The sequence below is a fragment of the Aotus nancymaae genome, unplaced genomic scaffold, assembly GCF_030222135.1.
Source record: "Aotus nancymaae isolate 86718 unplaced genomic scaffold, 86718_ANA_hifiasm-v0.15.2.pri h1tg000007l, whole genome shotgun sequence".
Taxonomy (NCBI): domain Eukaryota; kingdom Metazoa; phylum Chordata; class Mammalia; order Primates; family Aotidae; genus Aotus; species Aotus nancymaae.
Window position 1 is genome coordinate 3,680,370 of NW_026988418.1, and position 12,582 is coordinate 3,692,951.

The 12,582-nt window shown below is 38.7% G+C and overlaps 1 protein-coding gene across 3 annotated transcripts in view; it reads left to right on the forward strand.

Annotated features, from left to right (window-relative positions):
• Positions 1 to 12,582, forward strand: part of ZMPSTE24 (zinc metallopeptidase STE24) — a 52,990-nt gene that overhangs the window by 23,602 nt on the left and 16,806 nt on the right. For all 3 annotated transcript variants that reach the window (XM_012439103.2, XM_012439102.2, XM_012439104.2), the window contains one exon: positions 3,059 to 3,243. In XM_012439103.2, coding sequence (XP_012294526.1) covers positions 3,059 to 3,243 — 185 coding nt within the window. The remainder of the gene's footprint in view (positions 1 to 3,058; positions 3,244 to 12,582) is intronic.

Consider the following 12,582-nt stretch of genomic DNA (forward strand, 5'->3'; position numbering starts at 1 on the left):
ACTAATTGCTTCACTTAGAATTCTAATCTCAGGTAATCCTTAATCTAAGCCAATGAGGTAGATACTAGCCTCGCTTCATAAACAGGAAACTCAAATTTAAATAAATTAAGAAAGTTTCCTAAATTTACACAGCTGATACATGGCAGAGCCAAGATTTGAACCCAAAGTCTATGCTCTTAGTCACTATACTCAACTCACTGCACATTGTAGAACATTTGGAAAGCAAAAAAGTATATAAAGAAGAAAATAAAAATCAACCATAGTTCAGGTACTGTTAGCTACTATTAAAAATTTAGGTATGGGCCGGCTGTGGTGACTCACACCTGTAATCCCAGCACTTTGGGATTCCAGGGCAAGAGAATTGCTTGAGCCCAGGAGTTAGAGACCAGCCTGGGCAACATAGCAAGACCCTGTCTCTACAAAAAGTTAGCTGGGCATGATGGTATGTATCTATAATCCTAGCTACTCAGGAGGCTGAGGCAGGAGGCTTGATTGAGCTCAGGAGGTCAAGGCTGCAGTGAGCTACGATTTTACCATTGCATTGCAGCCTGACTGACAGAGACCCTGTCTCAAAAGAAAAAAAAAGGTATGTCTTCTTCCAGTCTTTATAAAAATTGCTTTAATTATAGAAGTAGGTATGCTTATTTTAAAAGTCTTGGAGGGGGAAAAAGGAAACAAAAATCCACAATTCTAAAACCTAGTGATGAACACTTCAGTACTTTGGTATGTTTCCTAATAGGCATGGGCTAATGCTTTTCTTTTAATATTTATTAGGTTGGTGCTAAAGTAATTGTTGTTTCATACCATGAATTTTAAATAATTATAACTAGGCTCAAACACACCTTTATAAATCAAAATAGGAACCATTACCTTCAACACATTTTTGCCAACGAGAAATAAGTTTGTTTATTCCTGTAGCATAAAAATCTGTGCTTCGGAATTCAGCAAACTCTTGGAAAGCATTTTCTGCATCCAGCTAGTTGTGGAAACGTTTTCCCTTTAAAAAGTTTCAAGGTGCTTGAAGAAGTGGTAGTCACTTGGCAAGAGGTCAGGTGAATGTGGCAGATCAGGCAAAACTTCGTAGCCCAATTTGTTCAACTTTTGAAGCACTGGTTTTGCAACGTGCAGTCGGGCATTGTCTTCTAGAAGAATGGGCCCTTTGTGTTGACCAATGCTGGTTGCATATGTTGCAGTTTTCTGTGCATCTCATTGATTTGCCAAGCATACTTTTCAGATGTAATAGTTTTGCTGGGATTCAGAAAGCTATAGTGAATCAAACTGGCAGCAGACTACCAAACAGTGACCATAACCTTTTTTTGGTGCAAGTTTGGCTTTGGGAAGTGCTTTGGAGCTTCTGGGTCTGACCACTGAGCTGGTCATTGTCCATTGTTGCATAAAATCCATCTTTTGTCCTAGTTAAAATCTGATAGAGAAATGGTTTGTTGTTGTGTAGAATAAGAAAAGATGACACTTCAAAACAATGATTTTTTAAAAAAATTTTCACTCCGCTCATGAGGCACCCACTTATCAAGATTTTTCATCTTTCTAATTTGCTTCAAATGCCAAATGACCTTAGAATGGTCGACATTGAGTTCTTTGGCAACGTCTTGTGTAGTTGTAAGGGGATCAGCTTCGATGATTCCTCTCCATTGGTCATTGTAACTTCTGATGGCCAGCCACTGTGCTCCTCATCTTCAAGGTTCTCATCTCCTTTGCAAACTTCTTGAACCACCACTGTGCTATACGTTCATTAGCAGTTCCTGGGCCAAATGCGTTGTTGATGTTGGGGGTTGTCTCTGCTGCTTTACAACCTATTTTGAACTCAAATAAGAAAATTGCTTGAATTCCCTTTTTTTTGAGACAGAGTCTCCCTCTGTTGCCCAGGCTGGAGTGCAGTGGTGACGTCTGTGCTCACTGCAACCTCCGTCTCCCAGGTTCAAGTGATTCTCGTGCCTCAGCCCCCCATGTAGCTGGGATTAAAGGCATGTGCCACCACGCCTGGCTAATTTTGTATTTTTAGTAGAGACAGGGTTTCACCATGTTAGCCAGGCTGGTCATGAACTCCTGATTTCAAGTGATCTGCCCGCCTCAGCCTTGCGAAGTGCTGAGATTACAGGCATCAGCCACTCCACCCAGCCGAATTTGCTTTTTGTCTAACATCATTTCCATTATCTAAAATAAATATAAAATAAACAGCAAGTAATAAGTCATTAGCAAAAAGCATAAAGTAAGAAATGCACATTAAAATGATGTATAACAGGGCCAGGTGTGATGGTTCACACCTGTAATCTCAGCACTTTAGGAGGCTGAGGCAGGTAGATCATGAAGTCAGGAGTTCAAGATCAGCCTGGCCAATATGGTGAAACCCTGTCTCTACTAAAAATATAAAAAATTAGGTGTGGTGGTACGTGCCTGTAGTCCCAGCTACTTGGGAGGCTGAGGCATGAGAATCGCTTGAACCCAGGAGGCAGAGGTTGTAGTGAGCCGAGATTGTGCCACTGCACTCCAGCCTGGTAAAAGAGCAAGACTCTATCTCAAAAAAAAAAAGATGTATAACATAATCATATTTATTTAAGAATGTATTCCAATATCAAACAGCAAATTTCAACAATGCAAAAACCATAATTACGTTTGCACCAACCTAATACATGTACATTTTTTTTTGACAATAATGCAATCTTATATACGTGAGGTTTTGTATCCTTCATAATATATTGGTAAGCTTTTTCTTGTTAAAATTCTTTAGAAGTATAATTTTTTTCTGGCTGCTTAAAATTCTATTTCATAGTTTTACTGTAATTGAATCATTCCATAACTGTTGGATGGTTTAGGCTTTACTTATTTACTTACTGCTATGAAGCTGTGATGAGCACATTTATTGACAAAAAACAGACACTCTCCACTGCTGGTGGTGAATTATGTTGATATGGTTTTTCTTCACGTATTAAACAATTTGAAAATGTTAATGTCCTTTTCAGTAATTCAATTTCTAGGAGACTCTCCAGAGGACCCCAAACTTTTTAATTATATTCCATGCTTTGAACTGTCTTTTCCTTAGGATCTAAACGCTCTTCCCACAGCAATGCTTATTTTTATGGCTTCTTCAAGAACAAGCGAATAGTTTTGTTTGACACTCTACTAGAAGAGTACTCTGTACTAAACAAAGACATCCAGGAGGATTCTGGCATGGAACCCCGCAAAGAGGACGAAGGGAACAGTGAAGAAATAAAAGCTAAAGTTAAAGTGAGTTCTTTTTTCCTAAGAGACTCTACCTTAGTTTTTATACACAGTTCCTGTGACAACTCAAAATAACATCAATTTCTTTGCAGTGAGTGCTGAATTCAGGGAGACTATCAAATAAAAAACTATGGCTCCTTTAAAGTTCTGGTATTTAGGAGAGATTACCACTATTATTACATGCTAACTACCTTGCAAGCTTTTAGAAGCTCTTATAAGAAAATTCATATGATTTTAGGCTATCTTTAAAATAGGAACTTGTATATATATAATTTCTGATATGTTTATGGACCAAAGAATTCCCACAAGCAAGACAAAGAGAATATAAACATCTAATTTTTAGCTTTATTAAGACAGTAATTATAGGCTTTGGCAATAGAGAAACTTGGATTTGAACCCTGGTTTTGTTATTTAGTAGCTTTGTATCCTTGAGATACATTATGTAATTTAGTCTATTTGTTGAACACACATTTATCAAATGTATACTCTGTGCTGAGATACTTTGCTTGGCACTAGGTACACAAAAATAAAAAGGAATACCTTTCTCTTAAGTTTATAGTCTAAAAATAAAAGCTAAAGTGAGTTCTTTTTTCCTAAGAGACTCTATCTTAGTTTTTATATACAGTTCCTGTGACAACTCAAAATAGCATCAATTTCTATGTAGCGAGTGTTGAATTCAGGGAGATTATCAAGTAAAAAACTATGGCTCCTTTATAGTTCTGGTATTTAGACGAGATTACCACTCTTATTACATGCTAACAACCTTGCAAGCTTTTATAGAATATAGATAGTCATGCAATCACAGTACAATATGTTAATTGCTACTGTCAAGTTATAGATACTAGATATAGTGGGAGCACAAGAGAAGACGTCTCTCAAATCTGACCTGAGAGTCTGAGAAAGCTGCTTCTAAATCCTTTTCCTGGATGAGATTAACTGATATTGATTAGGAGAATTTCAAATATCAAGACTAAATGGGGGAGAGGGGACAATGATAAGAAACATTAAAAACAGTCGTTAGTATTTGTGTGTGTGATGGAATGTGCCATTGCCTTTGGTGTCATACAGAGATGATTTTAGTTCCCTGTTCACCCACCATCTGTGTAACTCTGCAAGTAAGTTAAGCTTTCATTTATTTATATATTTATTTATTTTGAGATGAGGTCTTGCTGTGTTTCCCAGGCTGGTTGAACTCCTGGCCTCAAGTTATCCACCTGCCTTGGCCTCCCAAAGTGCAGGAGTGTGCTACCACACCCAGCCAAGCTTTCTAAATCTTTGATTTCTTTTTTCTCTTTTTTGAAATAAAATCTCACTCTGTTGCTGAGGCTGGAGTGCAGTGGCGTGATCTCTGCTCACTGCAACCTCCACCTCCCAGATTCAAGCGATTCTCCTGCCTCAGCCTCCTGAATAGCTGGGATTACAGGTGCGCACCACCATGCCCGGCTAATTTTTGTATTTTCAGTAGAGACGGGGTTTTACCATGTTGGCCAGGCTGGTCTTGAACACCTGACCTCATAATCTGCCTGCCTCAGCCTCCCACAGTGCTGAGATTACAGGTGTGAGTCACTGTGCCTGGCCTGATTTCTTAACTGAAAGATGAGGCCAGTAAGGTTTCTCAACCTCCACACTATTATTTTGGGCCAGATAATTTTTTTTGTTTTGGGAGGTGTCTTGAGCATCATAGGATGTTTAGCAGCATCACTGGTCTCTCGCCACTAGAGGCCATTTTCCCCCCAACCTCCAAAAATTGTGACAACAAAAATGTCTCAGAATATTGCCAGATGTTCCCTAAAGGTAAGGATGGGGCCGACTCTCCACTGGTTGAGAAATACTAGGCTAAAGATGCCTACATTTTAGGGTCTTGAAGATTAAATGAAATAATATGTGTGAAATACCTTGTAGTCGCTACCAAAATGTAGAGAGTACCAGAAAATGATTAGCATCTGAGCATCTATTTTTACCCTACAAACAGGTTCTAGTAAAGTGCTTAACATATTATAAATATGTAGATAAAATAGAATTCTGTGAAGGGATTAGAAGACATCTTAAGGTCATCTTATAGATAGGAAAACTGAAGTCCAGAAAGAATAACCCAGTGATAACATTAGAGAATCATGCAAGTTTAGCAAGTTAACCTGCTTATGATCGGGCGCCGTGGCTCATACTTGTAATCCCAGCACTTTGGGAGGCCAAGAGATGTGAATCACTTGAGGTTAGGAGTTCGAGACCAGCTTGGCCAACATGGTGAAACCCCCGTCTCTACTAAAAATACAAAAATCAGCCAAGCATTGTGTGCCTGTAGTAGTTCCAGCTACGCCGGAGGCTGAGGTGGAAAAATTGCTTGAACCAAGAAGGTGGGGGTTGCAGTGAGCTGAGATTGTGCCACTGCACTCCAACCTGGGTAACAGAGTGAGACACCCTGTCTCAGGAAAAAGAAAGTTAACCTGCTTAAGAGGCATCTACATATGAGATAGACTATATTATAGCTAAACATAGACATTAGCTAGTGGTGTACTGATTACAAGCAAAATAAAGATATTATAGACATTTAATATCTATGAGAATAGTTTTATTTGGCTACAAAAACAATTGGGTGGTCCTTTGAAGTATGTCGAATAGGATTTGACTTATTTTTGCTGGCTGCTTTAGGGCCCCACAGCCAGGTGTGGTGGCTCACACCTGTAATCCCAGCACTTTGGGAGGTTAGAGTTAGAGGGTTGCTTAAGGCTAGGAGTTTGAGACCAGCCTGAGCAACATGGTAAGACCTTGTCTCCTCAAAAAATAAAAAAATGGCTGGGCGTTAGCCGGTGCGGTGGCTCACGCCTATAATCCCAGCACTTTGGGAGGCCAGGGTGGGTGGATCACGAGGTCAGAAGGTCGAGACCAGCCTGGCTAACACAGTGAAATGCTGTCTCTACTAATGGCCAGGCGTGGTGGCATGCGCCTGTAGTCCCAGCTACTTGGGAGGCTGAGGCAAGAGAATCGTTTGAACCCGGGAGGTGGAGGTTGCAGTGAGTCAAGATCGCGCCACTGTACTCCAGCCTGCGTGACAGAGTGAGACTGCATCTCAAAAAAAAAAAAAAAATAGCTGGTCATGGTGATGTGCACCTGTAGTTCCAGCCACTCAGGAGGCTGAGGTGGGAGGATCACTTGAGTCCAGAAAGTTAAAGCTGCAGTGAGCTGTATTTGCCCCACTGCACTTCAGTCTGGGCAACAGAGCGAGACTGTGTCTCAAAAACAAACAAAAAGAGCTTGCTTTGCTTCATTCATTACCTACAAATATTTTACTATCTAAATACATATTACATGACAAGATACGGTAGACATGGTCTTACCCTGAAGAACTTACAGTAGAGGAAACAAATAGCCTGGAGTTTAAGGCAGGGCATGGTAAATGTCATGAGCAGCAGCTGATATAGTGTGGCTTTCAGGAATGGAGATATTAATGCAGATTCTAATGGTCAGATAAGTTTCAAAGTGAGGCTATTTGAAGTAGATAGAAGTTTGACTTGAGGCTGGGGTTTTTCACATTGAAGGCAGGGAATAAATAAAGTTGTAAAGACCAAGTTCTCAATGCCTGTTCTGAAACTAATGATTAAATGGATTCTTGTAGACGGGGATAGAAAGGTAGGGCAGGACCAGTTTTTTTAATACTTTTTCCTGAAGACATCAAGTAATTGTTTCCAGTGGCCTGGAAAGTTTAGATTTATTTGGGTAGAGGCCAAAGCTTATTTTAGGAAAATTCAAATCTGATGGCAGAATATAGGAGAGAGCAAAGACTGGAGACAGAGAGACTTCTAGGAGCCTACTGCATTAAGATGACCAAGATAAGCGTGAGATAATGAGGCCCTGCATCAGAATGAGAGGTCCAAGTAAGTATAAGAGTCATAATAAAGGATGGATTGAAAGTAGTCATGCTACACATATGGACATTTTAGTCAATAATGGACCAAATATGCTACTATAAGATTATAATGCCATATTTGTAACCATACTTGTCCTACGGTTACATATGCTTAGATACAGTTACTCACCATGGGTTACAGTTGCCTACAGTATTCAGTATGGTAACATGATAGCCAGGTTTGTAGCCTAGGAGCAATAGGCTGTACCATAGTCTAGGTATATAGTATGCTGTATCACCTAGGTTTGTGTAAGTGTATACTATGATGTTTGTACAACAATAAAGTCACCCAACAACACCCTTATCAAAACGTATCTCCATCATCAAGTGATGCATGACTGTACTTAGAGATTGATATTATGGGGAGTGAGGGAGAAGGTCAAAGACTGACTAAAGAGTCCTTAGCTGTATTGCTTTTTGGCACATGTACCACTGGTAAGATAATTTTAGAGATATCAATATTTTAAATTTGATTAGTTGTATACCTATTAATATATATTAGGGAAAAAATGAAACTGACATATCAAACTCATGATTTCATACAAATGTATTATCCCTTAGGATAAGGCTAGTTTTAAAAAGTGAATTGGTTTAAAGAAATATATTAAGTAAATAATCACATGAAGGGTACACAGATGTGGCAGAAGTTTAGGAAGCAGATTTATTCAGCACTTGCTATTGAATGCCTACTATGCACAGTGCAGTTAGGGAAGCAAAGATAGTGTTAGCCTGATGATATAGAGAACATGAAGCATTTCATTTTTAACAGAAATTTAAAGAAAAAAACTAAAGTTATCTGAAATCCCACCTCTTAGAGTACTAACATTTTGATGAGTGTGTCTATAATGGCTATTACATTTTAAAAGGTAACAAGGACACTTACTGACTGGAATTTTACCCTTCAGAAGACAAATAGAAGAATTGCAACAACCTGTCTCAATAGCAGTTTAAGGCCAGGCACAGTGGCTCACACCTCTAATCCCAGAATTTTGAGAGGCCAGGGTGGGAGGATTGCTTGAGGCCAGGAGTTTGAGAACAGATTGGGCAACATAGTAAGACCCCCATCTCTACAGAAAATTAAAAAATACAAAATATTCAAAAGCAATTTAAGAAAATGAATACTTTTAAATATATATAAGCTGCCTTTTTATAGAAGACAGCAAGTATTTCCCCAGTAAGTAGTAGGGTTATGTGAAAGTCTTCCCAATATGATAGAAAGATAAATATGATAGAAAGGATGCCAGCTCCAGAGAGGTGGATTTTTCCCACTACTTAGTAGCAAGACATTTTAATTTCTTAGCTCCTTTTCTTCATCTCTAAAATGAAGACCATACTTCTCATCTGCCCCTCTTGGTGTTGTGAGGCTCAAATGAGGCAGTGTATGAATTTTATAAAAAGGAAAATGCTAAGAAAACGAATTGATGGGCGATACCTATTTTTGTTCCCTTATGTGAAATTAGTATGGGAAGAAAAGAAAATTGAGAGCTAGGAAACTCGCATGAATAAGCAAGTCTCCTTTCTGTGGAAAGTGATCCATACTGTTTAAGGTGTAATCATTCCACATCAGCATCTCCTTGAGTGTGACCCTGATGCTGTTCTAAACAGTTTTCTAAACCCAGACATCAAACCACAAGACGAGAGCATATCCTGAATAGTAAAGAGTTGGTTGTTTCATAAAATACTGCATAATTCAAGAGAGATCCAAGATGGCTGATCACTAGCAGCTCGGGCACGTAGCTCCCAGTGAAAGCGCAGAGAACGAGAGGACGCCACACTTTCAGACGAATATTTGTAGCTCACGGACCAGGAGATTCCCAGCGGAGGAGCTCCACGGGTCGCCAGAGCGACTCTTGTGGCCGGCACGGCGGTTTTGCTGGCACCTTAAAGCAGCAGTTCTTGGTGCAGAGTCCAGAGATTCCTGGGCAGAAAGGCACCATCAACCTTAACACCGCTGTCTTGGCTGGCGCAGTGGATTGCTCAGATTTTGGCGCTGGGAATAAAAAAGTTGGACGTCCGCTCAGAGACCTAGTTAGAAAGTCGGTAATTACAAAGACGACAGATGGATAAATATATAATCAAGGGAAGAAAGCAGCCTAAAAAGGCAGAGAATACTTAAAATCAGAATGCCTCTCCCTCTACAGGGGATTGCAATTCCTCATCAGTAATGGAACAAGGCTTAATGGAGAATGAGTGTGTTCCAATAACAGAAGCAGGTTTCAAAATGTGGGTGATGAGACACTTCTGTGAATTAAAAGAACTTGTTCTAACCCAATGCAAAGAAACTAAGAACCTTAAAAAAAGGTTTGACGAAATGCTAACGAGAATGGACAATTTAGAGAGGAATATAAGTGAATTGATGGAGCTGAAAAGCACAACACGAGAACTTCGCGAAGCATGCACAAGCTTAAACAGTCGAATTGATCAAGCAGAAGAAAGGATATCAGAAGTCGAGGACCAGGTCAGTGAAATGAAATGAGAAGACAAGATTGGAGATAAAAGGATAAAAAGGAATGAGCAAAGTCTCCAGGAAATATGGGACTATGTGAAAAGACCTAATCTACGTTTGATAGGTGTACCTGAATGTGATGAAGAGAATGAATCCAAGTTGGAAAATACTCTTCAGGATACCATTCAGGAAAACTTTCCCAACCTAGCAAGGCAAGGTAATATTCAACTCCAGGTAATACAGAGAACACCACAAAGATATTCTTCAAGAAGACCAACCCCAAGGCACATAATTGCCAGATTTATTAGGGTTGAAATGAAGGAGAAAATACTAAGGGCAGCCAGAGAGAAAAGTCAGGTTACCCACAAAGGGAAATCTATCAGACTCACAGCAGATCTCTCAGCAGAAACCCTACAAGCCAGAAAAGAGTGGGGACCAATATTTAACATCCTTAAAGAAAAGAACTTTCAACCCAGAATTTCCTATCCAGCCAAACTAAGCTTTATGAGCAAAGGAAAAATTAAATCTTTTGCGAACAAACAAGTACTTAGAGAGTTCACCACCACCAGGCCTGCTTTACAAGAGCTTCTGAAAGAAGCACTATACATATAAAGGAACAACCAATATCAGCCTTTCCAAAAATATATCAAAAAGCAAAGAACATTAATACAATGAAAAATTTACATCAACTAATGGGCAAAACAGCTAGCTAGCATCAAATACTAGTATTAAACTTATATATATTGCAATTGGATAAAAAGCCAAAACCCATTGGTATGCTGCATCCAGACCCATCTTACATGCAACAATACACAAAGACTCAAAGAGAAGGAGGAAGATTTACCAACCAGAGAGTAAAAATAAACAAATAAACAAAAAGCAGGAGATGCAATTCTCGCCTCTGATAAAGTAGACTTTAAAGCAACAAAGATCAAAAGAGGCAAAGAAGGACATTACATAATGGTAAAAGGATCAATGTAACAAGAATAGCTAACGATTCTATAGATCAACGAGATAGAAAATTAACAAGGATATCCAGGACTTGAACTCAGACCCGGAACAAGTAAACTTAATAAACATTTATAGAACTCTCCACTTCAAATGCACAAATCATACATTACCACCTCACACCTATTCCAAAAGTGACCATATAATTGGAAGTAAATCACTCCTCAGTAATCGCATAGCATTTCATAGGTTTAAATGAAATATTGGTTGGCTGTTTGTTTGTTATCTTCTTCCCTTATTCCTTCCTGACTACATCATTAAGTATAATTATCAGTATACAAGAGGTTTTCAATACCCATTACTAAATTGCATTCTAGCCTGGGCAAGAAAGCAATACTCCCATTCTCTCTCCCTCTTTCTTTTCCTTTTTCCTCCTCCCCATTCTCTCTCTCTCTTTCTCTTCCTTTTTCCTCCTCCCCATTCTCTCTCTCTCTCTCTTTAAAAAAAAAGAAAAAAAAAATACTGCATAATTCATATTGGAAAGCAGGTGACTGGTGAAAACAGAAGCCTAAGGACCATATTACTTTATGTAAAATGAGGCTGTTAATACCTGCCTTATAGTAGTGAAGATTAGTGAACTGTTTGTAAAATATCTAATACATACAATGTCTGTACATAGGCCATTAATAAATGAAAGCTATTATCACTGTTATTAAACAAAAACATTAGCTATATTTTTGCTTATTGCTAAAATAGAAAAGTTGGCCCTGCGCGGTGGCTCATGCCTGTAATCCCAGCATTTTGGGAGGCTGAGGCTGGTGGATCACCTGAAATCAGGAGTTTGAGACCAGCCTGACCAACATGGTGAAACCCCATCTCTACTAAAAATACAAAATTAGCCGGGTGTGGGTGGCACATGCCTGTAATCTCAGCTACTTGGGAGGCTGAGGCAGGAGAATCTCTTGAACCTGGGAGGCAGAGGTTGCAGTGAGCTGAGATCGTGCCATTGCACTCCAGACTGGGCAACAAGAGCAAAACTCTGTCGAAAATAATAATAAATAAAATAGTAAAGTTAGAAATCATCAGTAACAAAAACAATCAGTGATCCAACAAAACATAAACATCTTAATACGTGTATTTCTAGTCTTCTAAACTATCATTTTTTCATCATTTTCCTTTTATTGAATATATGGATTATTTCCAATTTTTTGCTGCTAAAAATATTCCTGCAGTGAGTATTTTTGTATGTAATCCTTCAGTTGTAACTCTTAATTTCCCTCTTAGTCTATAAATTGGTGCTTTAGTTTGTTACTCCTTTTTCATGACCATTCCCTGAAGGTACAGGTAAGTGTGTATCTCTTAGCTCTTTAAGGGACGAGGTTAGTTATGTGATTCTTTTCTCTACTAAATGTACCCTCTGACCCAAACGCTAAAATTTAAATAGGAAAGAGGTAATAAATGTCAATGATGTATTGCAAATCATTATAATTGATCCCTCTTTCTCATAAAAGGGACCTAGCTTCTCTATATGTGGTCATTTTCCTTAAATATGAGGAATTGGTGAAAGAGGGGAATGTGGTAGAATATATAGATTCCAATAAATCTTGTCTGTGTTCTCATTAGGCTACATTTTTCTAAGCTATATAACACAAAATCCAATCTAGCTTCATCTTCCCTCCACCCCCTCATAATTTGCCCTTTTCAGTAGCTGATGTTATTTCAAAACCTTTAGCCTGCGCTCTCTGGGATATATGTTCTCTAACTGGTGCAGGGTATTGTATGTCTCTAGTAGATCAAAGTTGTTTCAGATTTATTCAAGTCTTCATTAATATTTTATTTGCTTGGTGTTTCCATTGATAGGGGTTACTGTCCTTTATTATAGTAGATTTGCCAAGTTTTCTTTGCAAATCTGACAATTTTGAATTAATACGTTCTGAGGCCAGTGTATCAGTTACATAAGAATTAATATATTTAAATTGAACCTTTTATGATTGTGTTGTGGCCTTCCTAAAAAATCCTTTTTGCCTTTAAGGTGATTTTGTCTGAT